The sequence below is a fragment of the Equus caballus genome, chromosome 23 (assembly GCF_041296265.1).
Source record: "Equus caballus isolate H_3958 breed thoroughbred chromosome 23, TB-T2T, whole genome shotgun sequence".
Classification (NCBI taxonomy): Eukaryota; Metazoa; Chordata; class Mammalia; order Perissodactyla; family Equidae; genus Equus; species Equus caballus.
Window position 1 is genome coordinate 33804144 of NC_091706.1, and position 26349 is coordinate 33830492.

General features: G+C 43.6%; 1 protein-coding gene across 2 annotated transcripts in view; it reads right to left on the reverse strand.

Annotated features, from left to right (window-relative positions):
- Positions 1–26349, reverse strand: part of MAMDC2 (MAM domain containing 2) — a 147864-nt gene that overhangs the window by 67120 nt on the left and 54395 nt on the right. For both annotated transcript variants that reach the window (XR_002803197.2, XM_001489321.6), the window contains exons 3-6: positions 16927–17198; positions 15310–15394; positions 12048–12185; positions 520–776 (exon numbers count right to left, since the gene is read on the reverse strand). Coding sequence is in view for 1 of the 2 variants with exons in the window: in XM_001489321.6 (XP_001489371.1) it covers positions 520–776; positions 12048–12185; positions 15310–15394; positions 16927–17198 (752 nt within the window). In the remaining variant the exon portion in view is untranslated. The remainder of the gene's footprint in view (positions 1–519; positions 777–12047; positions 12186–15309; positions 15395–16926; positions 17199–26349) is intronic.

A 26349-nucleotide genomic window follows, 5' to 3' on the forward strand; every position in this document is an offset into this window, starting at 1 on the left:
GACGGAAACTAGTTTTGGTGAACACGATGCAGTCTATACAGAAGCTGAAATATAATGAAGTACACCTGAAATTTATATACTGTTATGAACCAATGTGACTTCAATAAAATAAATACAATTAAAAATAAGATTTTTTTTTTTTTTTTTTAAAAAGAGGGAGTTTCACTTAGAAGGCACTGATCTCCTCTTTCGAACTCATCACAACCACAGTGCAAGGTTCAGGGGGACGGTGTGTCCAAGAAATCTAGCTGGTGGACTGGCTTTTCCATATGTGTCCTTAGAAAAAATATTCTTTTTAGAAAATGAAGGTGACAAAGGAGGAAGGCAGAAAGAAATACAGAAGAAGGGAGAGAAGTGGAGGGGGCCAAGGAAGGGAGAAGAAAGAGAAGGATCGAGACACAGCAGAAAAGAAAGAATGACTGTGAGACTGTCGAGTCTCCTGACCTCCAGGCCTGTGTGTGGCTGGCAGCCCTGCAGAGCGGCCAGGTGGGGCACACCTGGCACACCTGGCACACCTACCTCCATGGGGTACGGAGCACTGAACTCCACCTCGGCGAGGTTCCAGACAGCATTCCCTGGGCTGCCTGTTTTCCAGATCTCCTCATAAAGGCCGGCCCCGTCCCGAGTATACACGGAGAAGATATTGTCATTCCCCTGCTGGAGCTGGTAATAAAACGCCAGGCAGCCGGACATGGGGGCCGTGGTCATCGGGGAGATGAGCTGGGCCACCTCCTGGAAGTGCTTGACGTAAACTGAGTCCACATACATGTAGTGTCCTGAAGATTACACAGAGAAAACACAGCATAAGACAGACTAGGGGACTTTCAGATGAAATGGCACGATTCTGGGATTTACTTCAAAATAATCCAGTGGGAGTGGTGGGGAGGAAACGAATGAGTTACGGAGGAAGAAGCATGGCCATGGCTTGTCCCAGCTGGGAGGTAAATACATGGAGTTCATTGTACTCTGCTAAATACAAGAGTAGAACCATTCTTTTTCTTTTCCTTAGTTGTTTTTATTAAAGGCATGCTTTCCTTTTCTTTTTTCTTTCTTTCTTTTTTTTTTGGTGAGGAAGATTGGCCCTGAGCTACCATCTGTTACCAATCTTCCTCTATTTCTATTTTTTTTCTTTCCCCAAAGCCCCAGTACATAGTGGTATATCCTAGTTGTACATCCTTCTAGTTCTTCTATATGGGATGCCACCTCAGCATGGCTTGATGAGTGGTGCTAGGTCCACGCCCAGGATCTGAACCAGTGAACCCTGGGCCGCCGAAGCAGAACGTGCAAACTTAACCACTGTGTCACTGGCCGGCCCCTTTTCCTTACTTTTGAGTAAAGTAAAACGTACTTCATATAGTTAAAGAGGTGTATCTATCATCTGTGAGGTGCTTGAATTTTCCCAAGCTGAACACATCTGTGGAAAGAAACAGACCATTACCCCGAAGCCCTCCTCCCCCGAGCCCTCTTAGGGCTATATGGCTTCTAAGAGCATACCAAGCATACCGTCTGTTCTTAAGAGAGCAGGGAGACCCTCCTGTACATCTTTACAATATCCACAAAGTGTCACTACGTATGCTTTGAGCGAAATGAAGATTTTGAATTCAAACTAGATGACCAGTTGTAGCTCTTTAATAGAACATGTCAGTCAACTAACACTGAGACAAGGTTAGGATTTAGAAGGTAAAACTTGTGATGTCACTCTTGGCAAGGCCTTGGTGTGCTCTGGACCCAGAGGCCGACCTCCGTTGAGGCATTTTGCTGAAACAGAGAAACTGTGAGGCAGAATGGGGAGAGCTTGGACTCGGCAGTGAGCGAACTGAGTTTGAATCCTGCCCAACCTCTTACAAGCCCTGTGACCTTGAGCAAGTTACTAAATATCTCTGGGCTTCAATTTTCTGATCTCTAGAATGAGCATCAAATGCTTCTCTCATAGGTTGATATAAGTAGTAAATGAGAAGATGTGTGTGAGGTGTTCGGCATGTGCCCAGCACACTGCAATCGCCCAACATAATTATAATGAAATAAAGTAATGCCATTACTGATTCTAGTACATGCTTTCCCCATTGTCTGTTTTGTATAAAGGATAGCTATTATTATTAGCATTTTGGTCTGAATTTATTTAAGCTTCAATGACAGAGGAGTTATGTAATGTAGCTTTGATAGAACAGCCTTTCTATTTACAAGCTCAGAACAATTACAACTTAATATCTTTGTTTTTGTTACATGGTGCCTGGTTAGTAATAAATCTTATTATCCTTGGCAAAATAGCAGGAAGGATATTAGGAAGAATATATGCACTCACATACCCGACGCTTACTTTCATCTAGCACACCACCCAGGATGTGTTGGGCCCTCAACAAATGGTTATTCAAAGCACAAATATAGTCTCAGAAAGGTCCTCACCTCAGCAGGGCAGAGGGGAAAGATGGAAAAATCAAAGCTTACTTTCTCCTGGCAGCAAATTGTTCAACCCCCTGAATAATCTCCCTTGCTTAAATATAATTTCTCTGGTCATCTCGCCAAGTCATGCAACTGTGAATAAATAGAGATCACAAGCTCAGACGATCAGAGGAGCCAGGCAGATCAAGTATACGATTGAAGTGGAGTGGGTCAGGGAGAAAATAGAGTGATGAATTAGTTGCCTGTATTTGAAACCATATTTCACTGGCAACAAGAAAGAGAAATCAAGCTTCTCTGGAAAAGTCAGAAAATCTGATGGCGCTAGACCCATATTCTCGTGTTGTAACAACCAGCTGGTGGTAAGGAGTGGCGGTCCCTTGAGTAGGCCTGTGTTCTCCATTCCATCCCTGAGAACCCAGCCCTCTCCTCCAAGCTGATGTCCTGACTAAAATTTTCCCACTGAAGCTCAAAAATCCAGATTTTTATAGCACATCTATCCATTTTAAATAACACCCCCTGAATTAATTTTTTAGGGTTTCTGTGACAAAGTACCACAAACTGGGGTAGCTTCAACAACAGAAATTTATTGTTTCACAGTTCCGGAGGCCAGAAGTCCAAGATCAAGGTATGGGAAGGACTGGCTCCTTGTCAGGGCTGTGAGGGAGAGTATGTTCTATGCCACTGTCCTAGCTTCTGGTGGTTTGCTGGCACTCTGCTTTCCTTGGCTAGCAGATGTCTGTCTTCATGTTCACACGGCATTCTCCCTGTGTGCACGTCTCTCTGTGTCCAAATTTCCCCTTTTTTATAAAGACACCAGTCACACTGGATTAGAGGTCCACCCTACTTCAGTGTGACCTCATCTTAACTAATTACATCGGCAACAACCCTATTTCCAAATAAGCTCACATTCTGAGGTACTGAGGGTTAGGACTTCAACATATGAATTTTGAGGAAATACAATTCAACCCATTACATCACCCACCACAATCTTCTAAACTTTGCCTGTGCCAAATAAACACATCTGCAGGCTGGAAGTGGCTAATGGGCCCCCAGTTTGCTGCCTCTGGGGACGGATTTTAAAGGAAGAATCAGAATGTCAGACTGAACAGAATCAGAGAACCTCTGACATGCAGGTAAGGCCACGAATCCCCATCCTAAGCTCCAATGCCTTCTACAGCACTGCTGGTGGCCAGCCAGCCTCTACTAGGACACTTCACTTATGGAGAACACATGTGGCCAAGCAGCCCCTGGAACATGCCTTTGCTCACTCAGAACTTGTCTGAGTGTCAAAAGAGGATGTTAATGCCCTTTGTAATATGTCTTACCAATGGAACAGAACCCCTTTCCAAGATATGCCGTTGGGAATGTGGGTGGAGAAGAGCTATAGTACTTTGTTTCCTTATCCCTCATTGTGGGGGCCATGGAGGTGGGCTGCTGACATCTCCTTCAAGTGAACTTGCTGCAGGGACCATAGCTGACTGACAGCCTCCAGCTGCCTCATCTTGGGATCCACAACAGCAGGTGTGCCAAGGCCACATCACACTGAGCTGTTCTCAGCCTGCGACCAAGCACAGCAGGGGTACCAGAGCAGGACCATCCCGCCTGATCTGGGTTCTTCGGCAAGTCCCCCACAGCCTGGCCTCTCTCCTTCTCAAGTTTCAGCCTTCCACCCTGTGCTGAAGGCTCTCCCCACACAGGGCCACGTTAAGACTTTCGTTGGCCCTAGGCACTTTGGCTGCTGTGGGCCCCTTACTCCATAAAAAATATTAAAAATGATATTGTATGACTTCATTGGTATAAAGATGACTATAACCTAAGGTGGATGTATTATATTTATTATTATATCCATTTTTTCCCTGATTAAATTTCCTGGTTAAAATAAATAAAATTAAAACATCCTTGTGGATCCCTAAGAACGCTGAGGCTCCTAGGCACTGGGACTACCACACCTAATGGATACCTTGAGCCCGGCCCCAGCTACTCCAGCTCACTTGCCCTTTATCCTTCACAGCCATTTCCCCAATAAATCTCCTTCCCTCCTAATCCTGCCTTAGTGTCTGCTTCTTGGAAGACCCAACCTGACACAGCCATAAAGAGAGAGATCATTCTATCCAGGGTGAGAAGCACCTCCAAAGGTTCTAGGAGATTCTCAGTGAATCTGGGGGAGACCACACAAATGCAGTTGAAACTATTCATTGTACTTCCAGAGCGCACAACTGTGCTTAGAGTGTGTCTCACCCACCCCCCCCCCCCCCCACCCCACTACACGTTTATCTTCCTCACAGTTGACAGATATCTGATAGTCCTCTTCAAAGGCTAGTTACTCACCTGCTGTGTAGACAATATTCTAATCCCTGAATTTGCAGTTAAAGTGCCTCATTAACAACTCATGTACAAGATAATATGCCAAGAGAGCCACAATCACATTTCTGATCCAAAAAAACCTCCAGCAAACAGAATGTGACCTGCTCAAAGTGAGTCAGACAGGCTGCTGGGAACAAGACCAGGACTGCTGACACCAAGTCTCATGTGGAACCACCAGACTAGACCACATTCTGTCGCCTCCTCTTTTCCTCTCCATCACTCTTTCGTTGCTGAGGTTGCGCACTATTTACTGACAATCTGAGTAAGGCTGTTTCTCACTGGGAAACAAAATGTGGCTCATCATAGTTCCTCATCTCTGCTGAAGGGGTTGGGATGAATCAGAAATCACCAGGTGTCTGCTTCAGGACGCCAGGCTGGAGAAATGACAACAAGCCCAGGCTGAGTATGTGTCATCGGGTACAATCTGCTCTGGAGAAGAGAAGCAAATGGTTGGGTGGGTGCAGCACCGTTCTGTGTACCTTTCCAAGGAGAATGAAAAAAGTAGCCTGGAGCTCTTGGGAAACTTTGCCTAGTGCCTGGTATTATGAGAATTTTCCTGCCGAGTTCAGTGAGGCCAACCCTCTTATCTGGTCCAGAGTTCTAGAGCCTCTGGGAGAGGATATTTTTATCAGATCCTTTAAGTCTGAGTAGGATCAAACTAGGTATAGATGGACCCTAGGTGGCTAGGATCATATAATCAACCAAATCACTGGGGATCTTGCAGGCCACCAAGATTTTTAAGTATTAAAACTTCAATGAGAAATGAAAGAGTCTATGAAGGGGGCAATGGGTTCCCCATAAGACGAAAAATTGAGCAGTTTATTGTCACTCCTCTGAAGTCTGTGCTACTTTGCCATACTCAGACTGGGAGCCAGTCTATTTTTCTCTGATACACTAAAAACCTGCAGTTTCTAGAGAAAACACTGATTTCCAATTCTGTTGAACGATCAAGACTCTCAGTGATGCCAGCCCAGCTCAGGCCCTTCTGGGGTGAAGGCTGCAGTGATGGCACATGGACACTTGCTTCTGAAGAGGACTCTCCCATCCTTGCAGCAGCCTTCTGGATGAGCTCAACTTTTCATGTGGAACCAGTGGCCCCTGGTAGTTAGTCATTTTCCCTTGGATTAGGAAAAGAACTCTGAGGGTAGTTCCCGAGTTTTTATTTTCAAACAGTCTGGTTAACCAGCATTCCACAAAGATTGCCCTTGGCTTGGCCGTGATGCCAAAGGCGTCCTCTGACTCAGCTGTGATTCGGCCCCATTGGCCACATTTGTGCTCCGGTTGCAACGTCTGCATCTGTGTCATGGTTGTCTGGACAAGCTGTCTCCTGGGTAAGGGGGGAAACTTGGTCTGAAGAAACGTATGCCAGCTGGAAACACCCACTGGTCTGCTGCCATTGTGAGGAGACAGCACCCAAAAACAAAAAGCTATTGTGCTTGCTCTCCCAGTCTATAAATCCAACAGTTATCTTCATGAACTTTTAGTTCTATGGGTTTGGGTGAATTTTACTGTAAAAGAGTCGGACTATAGTCTTTTGTATAAAAAGCTTTCAGAAATGACATAAAGGTACATGAACATGAAGAGGGGCTTCTCCTAGTCTCTGCTAAGACCTCAGTGCCAAGAACGATGGGTGACAAGTATCTCTGTTTTCTAGAGTAGTGCTAAACCATTGATGCAGAATATGCTACATTGTGGCCGACCTGGCACTAAGCCAGCTCCACCAGATTCGGTCCATCTCTCCCCTCTAGCCTGTATCTATGACAAGGCCAGAGAGGGATCAGAGATATTGGAGATAGTTTCTTTGAAGAGAGTTGTTACGGAGCTGACCTACCATGTGTTTCCTTTTAACAACCCAAGGGAAGGGGGGGGATGCTTCCCCTTTCTTACCTTCATCCAAGGGAGGGGGCTTAAGGCAACCACTGCAGAGAGGTGGAGGAGGGAAACTGCCATCTAACCTCACCCCCAGCCATGCTTACAGAAATTCCTGGGTTCTACGACGGCCCTGGACCTCAAGAGGAGGGTGGTCACAGTTACTGGGAGAACTTGGTCAGTGATAACTGGATTTTGTTGGGTACAGAGGCTGGTGCCTGACTCTTGAATGCATCTAAAATAACATCTAAAGGCAAGATGGCTGTAGGGACCTGTGGGGGCAGAGTGCAGAGAAAGGATTTTGTTGCCAGCAAGCTGTACTTGCAGAGTTTGGTGGAGTAAAAATTTGAGTTCTCCCTTAGTCTACGTGGACAACTCGGAAGGTAGCTGGGCTGCAGCCTTGAGGACCCTTCTCAAGAGGACTGCATGCAGGGTGCTAGCTCCAACGGAAAGGAGATGGCGGGCTGTCCCATTACTGACAGGTGCTAAAGGGGCTTCACAGACGGCCGCCCAGAGAGTGAGGTGGGTTTCCCCTGGGCTGTGTGAGAAATGGCCAGCAGCTGGCCACCTGCAGTACGAAGGGCATCAACTCCAGCACTGTTCACATGAAACCCTTTGTCCCCTTCCCCTCCCTTTCTGTTCCCATCATGCCTCCCCCAACCTGGAGGAGCAGAAGCAGCAAAGTAAGCAAAGGAAGAGGAAGGGAAGAGCCAGGGGTAGAAGGATAGAGAACAAAGCACAAACCCTTCTCTTTACTACCACTCTGTGCTCCGGGCTGGGGGAAGATTTGAATGGGATGAGATGTGGAGGTTTTGAGTTGACTGAACTTAATCCTTGAAAAGGAGGCTGTTAGTTAATACCTGAAAGTGACTGGAAAGGGCAGAGAAAGCAGATTCAGCAGAGTTTGCACAAAGGCAATGGTGAGAGATAAAAGCTGCTTCCCTGCTGAGGGCTCTGCAATGAGCCAAATGGATCAACGCAGAGAGCGAATGAACAGGTGCCATTAAGATGACGCTTGAGCCCAATCTGAGCCGAAATGAGAAGAGAGCGCCATGAGTTATGGAAAGATGATCCATCGATCTCATGGTCTTTGATGGAATAAAATAATTCTGACCTTATTTGAGGCTTGAAAGCCTTGTTCAGCTCCTTCTAGAGTGGCAGCATAAGCAGATTTAATTTAAAAAAATCTCAGCAAAGAAATATATTTCCCTCATTATTTTTCTGGCAATTATCTTCTTTTTGCTAAGGCAGGTAGGAAACGGTAATGATCTGAGCTGTCAGTAGGTTACCTCCTGAAAGATTTTATTTCACTTTGTAAAATATGAACAAAGAAAAAAAATCCATATGTGATGAATCAGAATAGAACATGAAAAAGCAAGATAATACCCCATCCCCGCCAGGATTCCAAAGATGTCCCACCACAATTCTCACTGCGTTATTTTAGCCATTTGCATCATCTGACAAGAATTTGGATACAAATAAAACAAAACAGAAATGGACTCATAGATACAGAAAAGAAACTCGTGGTTGCCAGAGGGTAGGGGGTGGGCAAAACAGGTGGAGGGGATTAAGAGGTACAAACTTCCAGTTATAAAATAAATAGGTCACGGGAATGTAATGTACAGCATGGGGAATATAGTCAATGATATTGTAATAACTGCATGGTGACGTGTAACTAGACTTATCATGGTGATCATTTCATAATGCATATAAATATCGAATCACTATGCTGTACACCTGAAACTAGTATGATATTGTATGTCACTATACTTCAATTAGAAAAATAATTTGGAGACATAGTACACATTCGAAAACTCCGACTCACTGTTTGGGCTAACTGTTAAAAACACACAAATTTGTGTGGAAGGAAAACACATACCCACATCCTACTTTTCAGATATCATTTTCACTGTTCTCTTTTCTACAACACAAGGGCCATAGCCCTCCTGGGAAGGCTTCCCTCAGCCTCTCTGCAGCTCTGTGGTTTCTGAACAGGCACATAGCTTCCCCCACCCCTGCTGTTCGCGTCTCCAGTTTTCACCTGAAAGCAAAGTAATGAGCTCCTTCCAGGATATGAATGAACATGAGATGAGTTTATGGGGAGCAAAATCTGCTGCTGCGGGCAGACATCTGAACATTTAATCTTTACTTGCCACCCAAATTGACAGAGCTCAGGGAAAATCAATACACCGGATAGAGGTGAATGTAATAAGCAAGGCAACTTCTCCTATTTAGAAGATTGGAGGGTTTTTCTCAAGAGTGATCTCCTGGTCAAATCTTTGAATCACATGGGCAGAGAACTTCTCAAATAAAATATTTTGGAATCTTTAGAACTTATCTTCTTTTAGCCCCATCCTATATAGAAGGAAGTCCTACGTGGGAGTCCAGGCGTGAGAAGTGTGAATGAGTGTGCATGTGTGTGTGCACATGTGTCTGTGCATTGGGTGGAGATGAGAGGGCTGTTTGGCTAATGACTGGGCAAACCATCAGTCGAAAAGTTGAAGAGAAGTTGGGGTGAACTAGCTGAGAAGAATTGGATGAACCGAGAGGAATGCAGGCATCCAGGCTCCCCGCCCATCATAAACAGGAACATAACCTGGGATGGAGGGGCTGCTCTGCCACCATCAGACGCACCAGCATTCTCAGATGCTCTCCACCATAGAGACAACCAACCACTCCCATGCCTACCCACCTTTGCAGATGCTGTACTTATCTTCTCCTTTCCCATCTGGCCATATTCCAGTTCTGATATTACTTCCTCTAGGAAGCCTTCCCTGCATCCCAAAACCAAGGTAGTCTCTCACTTTTCAGTGGTCCTGTATAATATATTTATTTCATGCCTCTATTAGCCATGCATCACTGTGCATGTTTACATAGCATTTTCATATTTGGATAATTTGAGAAATGCCATAATATACATCAACATAGAACTATATTAAAGGCATTGAGAAGTCCTGAAATAAAGAAATCTGTTTAGCTTTCTTAACTCAGGTTTTCCCCAGTACATCTGATCACCTATAGCCCTTCTGTCTTCATATAGAGATTATTATACTCAAGAACTGGTATTCAAGGGAACAGCATTTCTGAAAACTTGGTTCCTATGATTTTTTGAGGTCAGTGACTGCTACTGGATCACCAGGGTATGCAAGAATGCCTGACTTGGACAAAGTGGTTATTTTATGTTTGTTGAATGAATAAGTGAGTGATCAATGAAGAAGTCTCATTCTGGTGTTTGGGCTCTGCCTAGATTGACTATATAAACCTGTGACTTGCTGGAAGGGAGGTCAAAGGTCTCCCTAGATTTCTTCCCTTCAGTCCCAGTGTCAGCTGCTTCTTTAGGATTCCGTATTGACATCAGGGGACTAAGCAATGGCAGTGGGCAAAGCTATGTGCCTTTGGGAGGTGTTTTAGAATACCCAAGGAAGAAGAGAAAGGATAGGAAAATGGAGAGGGGGCGAAGGGATGGGGAGAGCGAGTGGGAGAAAAGAGAAGCAAGCACCTGTGGCTGGGGTGACAGCACTCTACTGTCAAGTCTTAGTGCTCCTCAGAGGTGATGGCACCATCACGCCTCTCTCTTGACCCTTCTGGTGAAAAGAGGAGAAAACCCAGGTCCTCTTTTTCTCACCCCTTAGTCCTCCCTTTTTCTTTTTTTTCTAATGCCAAACGCAAGGTGCTTATAATCAGGAGGGACCCTAAACATTTTGGAAATAGATCTCGATGGGTGGTGAATTTGGAGAATTTGATGTACAGCATTAGGTAAAGAGAGAAGAGTAAAATATTAGAACTCAAAGGCATCTTAGAGATCATGAAATTCAAATTCCTCACTTGCAAACAGGCCAATGGAGACCCTGAGAAGTTAAGGGATTGCCCAGAGTAATACAGTGCTCTGATAACTGGGTCTGGAGCACAGCATTCTGACTCCTAGCCTGGTCCTCTTTCTCTATCTCTTGTTGACACAAATACGGTCAGAATGGTCTATGGTCACAAATGAGAGTGAGGGAGGACTAGCGTGATACACTCTTCAAAGGACGGAATGCACTCAGGCAACACAGTCAAATGAATGATTTCACAACAGTCCACAGATCTGTTGCCTCTTCCAAGACATCCATGTTCTCCCCAGCCAGCTGGTCCTCACCATCAGTGAGGATAAAAATGATGTACTGAACAAGCGATCATCAGATCATGACGTTGGTTACCCAGAGGATCTGACTTGGGAACTAACTTTTAAGTGATTTTGGAAAAGTTCTCTAATACTTTCCCATACTTAAGCTTATACCTCTGTGATAATGACACCAAGGATTATTACAATTTTAATGCATTCGTCTTTCAAGATTCTCTCTACTCCTTGAACTAGATTCTTAAGACATGGCAGAAAAACAATCTCAAAATTAGCCTACTTCCATAAATTAAGTCACCTTGCTTTTATTTTCTTGAAACCCCAAGAGATTGTTAGTTGCTTTATTCATTTAATCAAAGATCTCAAGAGGTAGTGACATTCTATTATTTTGCGTTAATCCAATTGTCTTTTAAAAATGCTCATGTAGATTCATGGATTAATCTGTCATGATTGGTTATCATTTACTCTATACATAACACTCATTTATAGTGTGGCCCCTACAGTGGCCACAAGTGGAGACAAGCTGTGTGTCTTGAGGGCCAAAATATGGATATACATGTGGAAACCTCAATCTTTGGTCATTTTCAAAATTGCTAAACCTTCTTTCCTTTTAAAAGAAGGAAGTGAAAATGTCTTGTCTTTTTCTAATCTCAATTCCTTGTGTAGGTGATCCCAGATGTACCTAAAGAAATGGTTTCTGGGGCATTCTTTTGTTCTCTTGTTCTACTTTGTCCTTGTCTCCTTTCCATGGAAGCTTTCTCCTCAAAGCTGACTGCTCACTGATCACCTCTCTTACCCATTTTCCCTGCAGAGAACCAGCCCACATGGCCACTAGGGGGCCCTGTTGCACACCGCATTCAGGATTAATCATTGGGACCGCTCGCTCACCTCATTGCCACTTGGGAAGTTAAGGACTTGTTCCTGCCATTCTATCTATTTTAGAGAAAAGCAACCTAGGATTATTCCAGCCTTGTCTTTAGAAATGAGAAATATTGAACAACAAATAGATAAGAAAGTAAAACATAAAATGGAAACGATAAAATACCAAGACCAGGTCACAGGTAAAGAAAAGCGTTTAACTGGGTGGCCTTCTCCTTAGTTCTAGGCTCAGGTCTGTAGCCTGTCTCTATCTCATGGCTTACTCTTCCCTGCTCTTCCACCAGGCTCCCTGTCCCTACTCACCCTCCCTTCTCCTCCATCTCTGTTGACAGAGCCACAGTTAGGCCAGTGTAGGGGGCGGAAGGAGATGGCAGAAGCAGTTCTCTTGGGAAAAGGACTCCATTTGTCCTCAGCTCACCCAGTTCACTCTTGAAGGTGTGATCCTGCGGAAGAAGGGAGTGGGAATTCCGAACACTTCCTCCTCCGACAAACCAGTTCACGTTGGGGTTCCAGCGGTTCACAAAGCCACAGAGATGATTTTCTTCAAAGTCACATTCTGGCAGAGAAGAAATAAAAACACTTCATGGAGACGTGGTTACACCTGGGTACACCCAGACTCACTGAGGGTCTGCTCTTAGATAGGTTATGCTATATGTTTCTCACTCCCTTTGACCACTGGAACCTTTGTACCAGGACCCCTAGACAATATTGATCAGGAAGAGAGATCCAGTAATGCATAGAGATCATAAGTCCTCATTGCTTCTTTGGATTTTGGCCCTTCCACTTAACTGGCCACGTGGCTTGCTGCATAACCTCTCTTAGCCTCTATTTCTTCATATGTGAAATGGGGGGAACGCTCCCATCTCATGGGGCTGTTGTAAGTGTGGACAGCTCCTGCATAGTGCCAGGGACAGGGTTAGTGCTTGGTATATCAGCCATCTCTGTTTCAAAGTACTATTCAGGGCTATGCTCTTAGCTCCAGAAATTTTATCCACCACCCTTCTGGTAGCCCATTCCTCCATCCCCTTCTCTCCTGATGACGGACAAGATACCCAGAGCTAAGGGGCATGTTCCCTAGATGCTAAAATCCTCTGCTTTTCTTGTAAACAAAAACCCAGTCAGAATAGGCAGGGCATGTGTATCCAGGGCTCTGGGTCTTTCTGCAGCTACTGAGTGGAGAAGAGAGAGAAGATAAAGGGACTCCCTTTTCCCCCTTTTAGTAGCATTGACATGTTTGCACTGATAAATTGTTCCCGGTCAACAGACTCCTTTGGTGGGAACAAGAAACTCACAAGCCAGTGGCTCCATTGATCCCCATAATCATGCAATTAAAAACATGGAGGTTGACCTGTATGGACTGTGTCAGGATTCCCCTGGCTTCTGGCTTCCTATTGCATTTGACCAATGGAAGCAGGAAGAGAATGAGGTTGGGGGTGTTCATTCGTCCAGCTCCCACCCTGCCAGGTTGCCATGAGCTGGCTGTATCTCTCTATTGAGGGTGCAGCTCCTGTCAACAAGCCCCCACCATACAGCTATTGCCTCCAGGTTCTGGTAACCCCTCCTCCCTTGCCCATGAGACCTAAAGATGGTGATGGCTCATGAGTCATCACTGTGACTAGCCTGGATTACCACACCATCTCTTGCTGGTTTCCTTTATCTACCCACATCTTTGTAGTTCCTTTAATGAGCTCTCCTCAAATTACTCAAGTTGAATGTACCCTCTGTCTCCACTTTCCTGCCAGCACCCTGACTGATATAGTTATCAATGTGTTTTTACATTGGCAAGCATGGAAAATTTTTTAAGATTTTCATTTGCAACTTTTCCCCTGCAGCATCTGCTAAGCAATGCCCAACATTCAGTGCCAAAGGCTGCATGGAGTAAAATAAAAGGCAAAATATTCCTCAATGTACCAGACACTATTCCAAGCACTTTACATGAATTAACTTAATCCTCAAAACAACTCACAGAGGAGGTGCTATTATTAACCTCATGCTACTGATGAGGAACTGAGAGAAGCAGAGAGAATGCAGAGAAAGAAAGAAGAGATGAGAACATCATCATACAGTTTAACAAAGTAAAAGTATTGGCACTCCTTTTGTTTTTTAAACAAACCAGAAGCCACCAAGCGATCTGAAGAAAGGAAATTAACATTTTTTGAGTGCCAAGGACTGTAGCAATCACCTTCACATCCGTGATCTCATTAGTCCCCACGGTAATCCTGTGAGGGAAGTATTTTATCCCATTTTACGGGTAGTGAAAGGAGAGGCTGGGGGGCTCAGTGAGGTGACTGGGCCAGCAGGTGGCGCTCCACCAGCTGTGTCTGACTCAAGCCTGTGAGTTGTCCAAGATCATGCAGCCGCCATGTGGGAGCTACAGGGAGGCTGAAGGAGGGAAGCTTGGAGCAACTCACTGTATCTTCAGAAAATGGTCACAGTCCCAGGCTGCTTTCTTTCATTTGCATTAAGGACGTCATTGCAAGGTCAAAACGAAGAAGGGAGACTCAGGGAATTAGCAAAGGCTTTTTTGTTGTTGTTAAGAATCGTCTTTGACTCTCCTTTCTCTTCCTTTCCACAGCCATTCAGCCTGCATGTATCGTCAGTGCTGACACATCTCTCAGATAGACTGGCTTTTTCCCATTCCACTGTCAGCTCCAATCTTAGACCCTCATGTGTCCCCTCTGTAAGGTCACAATTGTTCCCTTGGGGTTTTCCAACCTCTTACATATTTTCCATGTTTCCAACTGATTTTCCACGTGGCAGCCAGACCCGTCAGCTGAAAACGCAACTGCAAGCCCCTCCCCCGCTGCCTTGACTTTTAGGGCCTCCCAAACCCATAATTCTTTAATCCAAGCTCCATAGCCTGGATCCCGACTCCTCCGTAACAGACTCCCACAGCAGCCCTGATTCTCTCTTCAAACAGTCCCCTCAGCCGCTTGCCTTCGCCTGAGCAGGCTCTGTGCTTTCTCCCCCCTGGGGTTTTCCTACCCTGTGCCTGCACTTGACTGAATTCTACTGAAACTCCAGCTCAGTTGCCTCTCCTGAATTCAGTCCTCTCCCATTTCCTCTCCTTGTCTCTTCAACTCCAGAGCACGGCTTGCCCTTCTCGGCAGGATTCATCAGACCCCTACAGAAAGAGCTTCAGTGGCAGACAGGAGGAAGTGGAGCAACAGCTAGACGTCGACTGTCTTCTTACGCCATCCCAGAAGCTGGCACATGAGAGGCGCCCAGCTAACCCTGCTCAAGCAGAATCGAAGTGACAACTGATCACAAAGACAGGGGCAATATTGTGCAAGAGAGCAATGGAGTAAAGAGAGGAAAAGGCGTAAGATGATGCCTGCTTTTTTAGCAAATGCTACAGAAAGCTGAATTCGCAGCGAACTAGAAATTATTTTATTAGAATACGTTGAGGTTAGGGTGACAACTCAGGTTCCAGTTGCTGCATCTACTTTTCTTTCATTAATCCAGTCACACAGGCAAACTCTAAGGAGCCTTGCCATGCTAAAGACAGAGAAACAACATACTATATTCAAGGGAACCTAGCAAAGAATTGGAACTACTATGCAGTATGCAGTGGCATCTATAAAATACTCTGGCTTTAGGGTTGATCCGATTCCCTCTGACAACAATAGATTTTAGAAAAAGATTCCCATTCTGATGTGATGAAAATGAAACCCACTTACCAATACAGTAGCCGGTTGTCATCTTGATTTCAAAGAGGGCAATGCTGGCGGTGTCTCCCTGTCCTAGCACACCTTCTATTAAAATCTGCACAACACATGGGGGAGAAGGGAGTTAGACCTGAAAACACCATGCTTCCTTGGTTCAGTATTTCAGTTACTTGTCAGGAGCTGTTCAGTAATTCATGGCAAAACAAGATTGTCTCAGCTAACTGCTATTGGATGGACTTTGTTTAAAAAATGTGTGTGTGTTAGCGTGTTTGCACAGGAACACGTGCACTCGTGTGTGTGTATACAAACATATACATATACGCTCAGAACCTTGAGGTGAGCAAGAAGTCCAACAAAAGCTTGGAGTCAGCTGTCTTTGATCGTTATCCCAACCACCACCTTCGCCAGTGCTTGTGGTAGCACCAATCGGCTGTAGACGGAGAGGAGAGCTTGTGTCTCTGGGGAAACTCACTCTGAGAATGGTCAGGAACTGAGGGCAAAAGTCTCAGGGGGAAAAAAACCCCTTGGGGGAGGAGGTAGGAAGCAAAATCTGACTAGCGGTGGGAGATCTCCACAGAGATGGAAGAGGCTCACAAATCATCTCGTGGTTTCTATATTGCTGAAAACTTCGGACATTTTAAATAAAGAACAGAGAAAAGCACGACAATTTATGCAGCTGATTTCAAGCACCGTTATGGTTCACGTTTGGTCCTGTTTCTGAAAGTATTTGCTTTTCCTTATTTGACTTTAGCCCAATATTTTGCAACGATGCTGGTAGATTTAGGGTGTGAGATATCACTGGGAGGACATTGTGAAATAGGGACCTCAGACCCTCAACGCTCCTTCCCTCAACCGCCCCACTGCCTGATGGGGAGGGACGACCAGCAGACAGGGGTTATAAGAGAGTACCGTATTTCAAAACTTTCTGAAGAAGGAAAGGGATGGGATAGGAAATTGAATGGGGATTAGGAAAAGAGAAAGTTTTCCTGAAGGCTCCATTGGGTCCTGCATGACATATTCTCAGTAAACATCACACTTCTTGGCCAAGTGAGTCCAAATTCCATCCTCTTTCCCTACGCCAGTCCACATCCAACTTTATCTTACATTCTCCACTTTCCTTTTCCGATACTGCTGATGGAACAACTTCCATCCTTGAACAGGAATTAGAACATGACCTTTAGGTCCCTTTCCCCTTTCAAAGTATTTTCATTTCTCCTTTTATTATAGTTACTTTTGTTCAAAACTTGAGCAAACTAACCATTAGGAAGATAACATAAACACATACCACACACAACTTAGAAGGATGAAACAAAGTTATAAGAAATGAAAATGCTCCCTCGAGCCCATTAGAAAATAAATTTCCATTCGAGAGGTTGGTTTAAGCCTCATTTAGATTCTTACCAAAGTTCCATTTAAATAGACAGGAAAGAAATCTGGGAAGAAGTTCTTTTTAGGTATAAGCGAAATATTAATTTACATTACTAATATTCTTCTATGACGCATCTCCTATAAAACATCACATCCTAACACAGGAGATAACTAAATTCAATGGCAGAAGTTCTCATAAGATCTCAGAATAGCATAAAGTCACATAAGAAGCCCTGCACCTTCCTCCTGAATTCCACCCACCTTGAATTTTTTGGAAGTGTTTTGCAAATCCAGGCTGGCTATGAGCCAGCTGTCTGAAGGTTCCTTAGCTGACCAAAGCAAGCGATCAAAGCTTTCATCTTCAAATCTCACATAGAGGTTCAGCAGGCTGGGATCTGAGGGAGACCCTGAAGATGTGGTTATCTGGTAGACCAAACGCAGGCAGCTCCATTCCTCAGCCTGTAAGTCAGAACTTAGCAGCACAGCTTTCTCCCCTTGCTTGGCAAAGGAGGTGTCCACGTAAATGTAATGGCCTGGAAAGAGAAAGAAATACAGGGAAGGGATCAGTCTTCTGTTTGCAACTCAGGAAAATACTGTGGTCCAGTAAATCTGAGGGCAGATATATCCTGCAGATGCATTTTGTTGGCCCATTGAACGTTGCCTGAACACGGGATCTCTGCCTTCTTGTTAAAAATTAGAAGGTCCAGCAACTCTGAGGCCACTGTCACATGACACATGACAACAAAAGAACTGGAGCTGAGTAGTGCTGCCTCTTCAGAGGGTAGTATGAGGGTTCCATTTTGTCATAATCCCCACTACTCCCTATTACCTCCTGACATTGAGGCCAAGTGTCTGTTGCCTATTACTATGTTATAGCTGGCCCACTTCCCACATTGCATTCATTGTCCAGGTCCCCATATGCACAAGAGTTTGAGAACCCAGGCCAAGAGGCTTCAGAATCTGGAGGAGCAGCAAGAGTAGGTGAAACACCCAAGATTGGAGTCAGATACCTTGATGGACTCAACCTTCGCCTTCCACAGCTCCCCTCATACCTAATGATTCAATCTGCATTTAACACGCATCATTATAGTTGATTGAATTGCTTTGGTTACCTCAGATCTTGGGGCCTAGGTAGAAAAAGTTCATTGTAAGTTAATTTCCTTATTAGGAACAAGACTCTTCTCCTCTAGACTCTTCCATGACCAAATCTCATAGTTCTGTTAACTAAATGAGAAAGTATATGCAAAACATGTAGGACAGGGATTGGAAAGCAGTGAACACACCAGGACCTGCCATCACTATTTTCTTCTCCTCCATCCCCTCCTCCCCGTTCTCACCCCCTCCTGCCTCCTCTTCTCTTCTGTCTTCTCCTTCCCTTTTCCCCCTCCTCCTTCACTGCCTCCTCCTCTCCTTTTCCTCTCTTTGCTCCTCTTCCCTCCGCCTGCCCCGCCTCCCCCTATCTTCCCAATATTGACAAACGGTGCTCTGCCAGCTACACCAGGATGTACAACAACATTTCTATGAACAAAATCAAAGAAAAGGATGGGAACCCTAACTTGAGCCTTCCAAATCCAGCTCTGGTCATTGGCTTCCTATAGCAGTGATCTGATCTGCCTGTGGGTCTTGGGGACCCACTGCCTTTCTGGCCTGCACTCTCAAGCTTGCTCAGAGGTTCCCACACTGGTGGCCAGCATTTAATCTGCTGTCTTCCATCATGTGGCCACTCCCCACCCCCTTGTATTTTGGGCTCCCCGACACTAAACTATTACCAGAAAGGCCCTGACATGCCTCTTTGCTTGGCTTGATGTTCTTCAGCCCCTACGCCCACACTTGTTGCACCAAATGCTGATTCCAGTCTGGATCCTTGTCTCTGTGGCAAGTGCCAACAGGCCAGCAGCAGCTCAGCTGATGACCATCCTCACAGTTAGGGCACAGTTAGGGCATTGTCTTCAGGGAGTCTTGCCCGCCTGTGAAGAGTTTCAAGATCAAAACCTATCTCCAGCTGGCAGCCTTTTAACATAGCAACCACCCACTAGGCGCAAATAGCAACTACTTCTAGATGCCAACCAGGCACCCTCTCAGGAGAAATCTGGCCCTTGCAATAATTGCCACCAACACCGTTACCTCCTACGCACGGTGAACACGCACTAAGAACCAGGCACTGTTCTAGGTGCTTCACACACATTCACTAGCAATGGGGCCTGTTGGGTTTTGAAATACTAAGACAGGGTTCTTGATGTCAACGCTTTTTTGAATAAAAATACTCTTCATTGTGACACAAGGGAATGTATAAGTGCCATCCTCCTTTCCCTACTCTCTGCTACTGCCCCAAAAGAAGGGACACTAAACAGGCTGGTAGTGGGGTGTGGTGGGAATGGGGATTGGGGGAGATCCTGAGAGCACTTCAAATCCTTTCTTGAGAGAGTTGGTACATGAAGACTAGAAGAGGAAAGAAATAAAGAACACCCCCACTGTGTCCTATGGAGGTTCACAACGCAAACCAACTTTGCTGCCATGAGGCCCAATTCTGCTGGGGCACTTCCCCAGCTTCTCCTGTTCTCCCACTCGCTCCTTCCTCTCCCTGTTCTAGAAGGGAACAACTCACACCTGTGCTTCTCAAACTTGAGCCCAGAGTCACCCGGAGGGCTTGGTCAAACACAGGCCCCAGCCGGGCCCCCTCTTAAAGTTTTTAATCCAGTAGATCTAGAGTGAGGCTGCATTTCTGAAAGTGCCAGGTGATGCTGATGCTGCTGGTCTGGACCACACTTTGAGAACCAGTGATACACAACAGCTGACAGAGAAAGGACTCACTCCCCAGATACCTCTTGTCTATCAAAGAAAGAGCCGGCTGCTGTAGGGTGTGAAGCAGGGAGGAGGCAGTTCCACTTGGAGGCAGAAACTCAAACTTCAGTAAATGCGTCTTACAGCAGGCTCGCAGAGTCCACCTTCTGGTGATTATCTTGATTTTTCAGTGAATGCCAAAAAAAATCTCTCTTGACATAATCTCTCACTATATCAGATTTTATTAAAAGTATATGCTAATGCTCTCATATTAAGAACATTTGAGAACACATACCATAAAATGTATTATTTAAAATACCTTGATATTATTCAGTATGAAAGTTGATGCTATTTATTGAGTGATTTTGACATCTCAGTCCTAAATCTTGGCTATTTCAAAATATTGAGATTTTACATGTAAATTACAGACCTCAAGTTCATTTTTAGGTCATGTTCTGTGAATGTGCCTATTAGCTGCATTATAATCCATCCAAAGATTTATCTACTCAACTGATTTTGCATCCATTCAGCAGAATAATGCATTTTCCTAGATCAAATAACTAGCCAAGTGCTACCCACTCCTACTATCACTGCCAAGTTCAAGATAGATTTTCTTAATTAATCACTACATATTTTTCCTGCCTAGTCTTGACATAGCCTCAGAATCCTTCTAAACAAAGTGGTTCATGTGGCCACTCCCAATCAATCAGAGCTGGCACTTGAGTTGAAAATATTTATTATCCTTGCTTGTGGCTTCAGTATCAGAGTATATTTTGTGGTCATGTTAGAACTAAATTGAACTAGAAGGAACATGGTATATTTTTAATAAGTTTTAGAAAATGAAGACAGAATGAGGAAGATATTGATATCAGAAAGAGTGCCTTACCCTGGACTGTCACTAAGAAAATTGCTATTTTAGAACAACTTCATAATGTTTTTGGTGAGTTGTTTCTTCTTTGTTAAAAAGAATCATTTTACCACTGAGTGAGTGAGTTAATGAGGTTGTCTTTGTGAGTTATTTCATTTATCCCAGCCTAATGAGATTGACATCTGGAAGTTAATCTTGGACATAATTTATATGCTATAAAATTCACCCTTTAAATACAAGTCAATGGTTTTTAGTATATTCACAAAGTTGTGCAATCATCACCACTACCTATTTCCAGAATCGTTTCATCACTCCAAGAGGAAATCTCATACCCACTAGCAGTCATTCCTCATTTTTACCTCCTCCAAGCCTCTGGAAACCATGAATGTACCTTCTATCTATATGGATTTATCTATTCTGGAAATTTCGTATGAATGGAATCATATAATATGTGGCCTTTTGTGACTGACTTCTTTCACTTAGCATGATATTTCTAGGTTCATCATGTTGTAGCACATATCAGAATTTCATTCAAGACTGAGTAATTTTCCATTTTATAGATATACCACATTTCATTTATCCACTCATCAGTTGATGGACATTTGAGTTGTTCCCATTTTTTGGCTATTACGGATAATGCTGCTATGAACATTTACATACAAGTTTTTATGTAGACATAAGTTCCAATTCTCTTAGGTATATGTTTGGAAATGGAATTGTTAGGTCACATGGTAACTCTATGTTTAACTTTTTGAGGAACTGCCGAACTGTTTTCTAAAGTGGCAATGCCACTTTCATGTTCACTAGCAATGTACGAGAGTTCCAATTTCGCCACCTCTTCACCAATACTTGCTACTGTCCCTCTTTTTTTCTTACAGTCAATCTAGTAGATGTGAAGTGGTATCTAACTGTGATTTTGATTTGCATTTCTCTAAAGCGTAATGATGTAGAGCATTTTTTCATGTGCTTATTGGCCATTTGTACATCTTCCTTGGAGAAATGTCTATTAAAGTCCTTGGCCCATTTAAAAGATTGGGTTATTTATCTTTTTATTGTTAAATTATGAGATTCTATATATTCTAGATACTAAATCTTATCTGATACATGATTTGAAAATATTTTTTCCCAGTCTCTGGGTGGTCTTTTCACTTTCTTGACGGTATCCTTTGAAGTACAAAAGTTTTTAATTGTGATGAAGTCCAATTTTCTATTTTTTCTTTGGTTGTGTGTGCTTTTGGTGTCATAGCTAAGAAATCATTGTCTAACGTAAGGTCATGAAAGTTGACAGCTATGTTTTCTTTTAAGAGTTTTATAGTTTTAACTCTTACATTTAGGTCTTTGATCTATTTTGAGTTAATTTTTGCCCATTAAATCATCTAGGCATCCTTGTTGAAAATCAATGCAGCATAGATACTAGAGTTTATTTCTGAACCCTCAATTCTATTCCACTGATCTGTATCTATCCTTAAGCCAGGACCACACAGTCTTGCTTACTATAGCTTTGTAGTAAAATTTTAAGTTGGCAAGTGTGAGACCTCCAACTTCATCCCCTTTTCCAAGACTGTTTGACTATTCTGGGTCTCTTGCATTTCCATATGACTTTAAAGATCAGGATGGGAATAGAGTAAGTTTAAATATCACAAAGCTCACTGTTCTTACTGATATTCAAGAGTTTTTTTAATAAATGCTCCCAAATGTTGCAAGTCTTTGGTTAATTTCAAATTCTTAAAAAACTGATTTTGACAATTGTTGCCAGTGTTTTCATTGCTTTCATGGACAATGGAGTCCTTACTCCACCATTCCCTATTCTGTCTCTCTCTTTCTCCATCTATTTTAAACAATAAAGAGAGAAAACGGTGCTTCAGAGATGTTAAAGTAAATACAAACAAAAAATAAAAAGGCAGAAAATGGCAGAAATCACAGGTGGATTGGGAGGTTGACTGACACATGAGGCCACGGGTCGGGGGAGACTCACTAGGCTGGGTGTTAGAGAGATGAGGGCAGGAGGGGAGGGAAGGAGCCTCTTCAAATACTGCTGCTTAGTCAGCTTGAACTGATTTATGAGACATTTATTGGAAATGATAAAACCTTTAAAAGGAGTCAGAAAAGGGCCATAAACTTCGACACGCATTTTTTAAAAAAGTGTCAGCAATCGAAATCAATAATTAAGCCATCCTGCCAAAAAGGTCAGGCTCCATATTCCCGAGGCTCTGAACATGTCTTCTAGCCACACGCAGGCATCAGAAAACAACAATAGAAAAACATTTCTGTTTCAGTGAGGGCAGACATAAAGACCTGAGTTTTGAGGTCATGCTCAATTGCTGGCCACATCTGCACAGCTGGAGCTCAATGTATTAAGGACTTCTCATAGCCAAGGCACAGCATGACGGGTCTATATCCCAGGCCATCACTATGGCAGTGTGGCCAGGGCACGAATCGTGAGGTACCCCTGCGATTCTACTTGCTAACAAATGTACTGTCATTCCGGTGTGACGATCGTGATGAGGCAACCGTATGGTGCAGAGAAGCCCATCCAGGATTTGCAAAGTATAATCTCAGTTTAAAACTGTATCATGTATATGCTAACTGTGGCATCAGTTTTTTTGCCTGCAAAATGGGAATAATAACACAGGCAGTCCTATGACATATACATTCAATATTTGGAAAATCATTCAACATACTCAGAAAAAATAAACCAACTGAAAATAATCCAACCACTGCAATACATACATACACATATGAAATAAATTTTTCATACAAACAGCCACTAAACGAAATCTATTTTACATATTTTAACACAGAAAGGAAAATTGTGTTGTACACAGAAATGATATACTATATAGAGAACCATGTGCACTGTACTCTCCGTGCAATTTAAGGACCTTTCAAGAGCAATTTTGATGGTACCCAATTTTCACTTTTTGTGCTGACTTTAAAGCTCAAGTGAGATATGACTTCACATCTACTTTTTGGGGTAGTAGTGAGAACCTGATGACGTATATAGAAATGCTCTGTAAATTGTAATGTTAATTGTTAATTATTTCTGTTCTCATCATCGGGGGAGGAGACGTTTAGCTGCTCAGGGATAGTAGAAATTTATATCGCCTCCTTCCTTTTTTCCAGTAGAATCAGAGCCGATATTTGTTCAGGTAGCAGACCAGCTGCACATTTTCAATGCTGGTAGGAGAACAGCTTTCACTCATTTCGCCTTAATTGACCCTTTGCTGCTCAAATCTGCACCTTTGTCCTCTTGAGTGGTCCCTCCTGGCCACCCACTCTCACATTTCCCCTCCTCCCACCAGGATTAATCATTTCTAAAGTAGAATTTAGCATATTTCCTCCTATATGATTCTGGCTGAAACCTCGTGATCCAGCTCTGATAGCAATGCCTACGTCTCTATTTTCTTTAGCTCTCAGAACCTTGCGTATCTAAGACAAGGACACTGCCTTCTTTCTGGCAGCTTCCTTCCCAGGGCTGAAGTCCAGCCCATAAACTGAGGTGGGGAGCTTCTCACCAGATTTCCTGAATGCCTCACTGAAAGCCTTCCTGGGTCAGGTCCTGCCAGTGGAAGCAGTACAGTGGAGCGGTTAAAAGAATGTGGTTATCAAACCAGCCTGATGTGGGTTCAAATCCCAGTCACACCACTAACAAATCATGTCACTTTGAGCCAGTTGCTTGTACTAACTGAGAGTCACTTTTTTCACTGGTAAAATGGGGGTGCTTAAATAGTGACTTTGCAGAGTTTTAAAGAAGATTAAATAAAATAACGAAAGTCAAGCTCTAAGCACAGTGCCCAGTGCCTAAAGGCACGTGGTAAGCTGTTAATAAAAGTTAGCTCCTACTTTCCAGATATCCACGCAGCACACTCTTCCTGAGGGTGGGACCTCTCTGATACTAACTGCTACTCGTTCTACCTGCTGCCCACTGACCTGCCCTTCTGACACCAACTTTTGCCCACCGTACAGAAGATCCAGCTGCAGCTGGAGCCATTATCCCTAGTGCCTGCTCCACAGCTGCAGACACACCCTTTTCTAGGTCTCAGCCCCTCCCAGTCTGTCCCATCCCCTTGCCCAACTACATTCTCTGCTATGACAATCATCTCTGGGGTCTACCATTTAATGAAAGCAGCCTGGACAATAATGCATACAAAACATTCAGCAAACGTTTATACAGTTTTTGCAAGAAACAGATCCCTATCGTGGAGAGGGGGTGCCTCCATGAAACTGCATCCTCAATTATGTAGAAACCATTAGCTTACATATATATATTTTTTTTTTTTGCTGAGGAAGATTCGCCCTGAGCTAACATCTGTCACCCATCTTTTTCTATTTTGTATGTGGGTCACCGCCACAGCATGGCTGCTGATGACTGGTGTAGGTCCACACCCAGGAACTGAACCCAGGCCACTGAAGCAGAGCATGCTGAACTTAACCACTAGGCCATGGGGCCAGCCCCACCACTGGCCTTTATTTTGAAGGAGTCTTGCTTTTTTTGCACATCAAAGATTTTCAAAAAATTAAAAAGTCAAATGTATAGAAATGCAATGGACATAGGGATTATCAAAAACAGTTGATTGTCTTATTAGAAAATAAATGGTATAGCATTCCTCAAATGTAAAAAGCTGTATTAAATATTGGGGATCATTAACATCTGACTTTTCTCTCAATCGATCAGATTCACAAACCATTTATCAATCTACTGATTACCTATGGTAGAAGAATGTTCTGAAAACATCTAAGAAAAGTCACAAATTTCTATGACTTGCACAAAGTATTCTCACCTTCTGTTTGAAGTTTCCAATTTTACTATTATCCTCTGTAGTTTAACAAATCATTATATGAATATAATTTTTTTTTTATTTAGTGAGGAAGATTGGCCCTGAGCTAACATCTGTTGCTGGTTTTCCTCTTTTTGCTTGAGGAAGATTGTTGCTAAGCTAATATCCATGTCAATCTTCCTTATTTTGTATGTGGGATGCCACCACAACATGGCTTGATGAGTGGTTCTAGGTCTGCACAAGGCAGCCGAACCTGCAAACTCTGGGCCACCAAAACAGAGCGCACAAACTTAACCACTATACCACTGGGCCAGCCCCTGAATATAATTTTAATCATATGAAAATGAACATAGCTTTCAAGAATTCATCTCAAATCAACTGTTAAGAAACAAAGACTCAAAGGGAACAAATACTCATTGTGCTGTAGGCACTAGAGTCTTTTTTTTTTTTTGGTGAGGAAGATTAGCCCTGAGCTAACATCTCTGCAAATCTTCCTCTACTTTGTATGTGGGAAACGCCTCCACAGCATGGCTCATGAGTGGAGTAGGTCTGCACCCAGGATCCAAACCCATGAACTCGGCCCACCAAAGCAGAGCGCACAGAACTTTAACCACTTGGCCGTGGGGCTGGCCCCAGGCACTAGATTCTTGACATAAGTTCTTCTCTCTTAATCTTGATGAATGATTCTATGAAGTGGGAATGATCACTTTTCAAATGAGGAAAGAGAGATTTACACAGGTTAATTCAGCAGTCCATGGTCACAGCTAATAAACCAGGGTCTGGCACCAAGTCCATGCATTTCCCCTGCACCACACTGCCTCCAAATATTTCCTCGTCTGTCTCTTTATTAATTTATCTTTTCAAAATTCGATCTACCCTCCTACAGCAGGAGAGCGAAGTTTCCCTTACACCAGGATCCTGAATGGATGGAGGTTTCTATATGGAAGCCATGTAAGCTTTTCTACAAATACTACTTCTGTTTGATAACACAATAACCAGATTAACTTTTCTATCACATTGCCTCAAATCTAAAAGGTTTGAAACACGTCAAGTCTTCTAAAATTAGGTATGCTTGATAATTGATCTATAGTAGTGCACATTTATCCCCACCAAAGGATGTTAACAAACGGATGGTTAGAATCAATGTCTACAGAAAAAGATATTGGTACCTTCTCTTTGGTTAGTGACTGTAGACAGAGAGACCCCACAGTCTTGAGCTCAGGGGACCCCAGCCGATACGCCCTGTAGACACTGTTG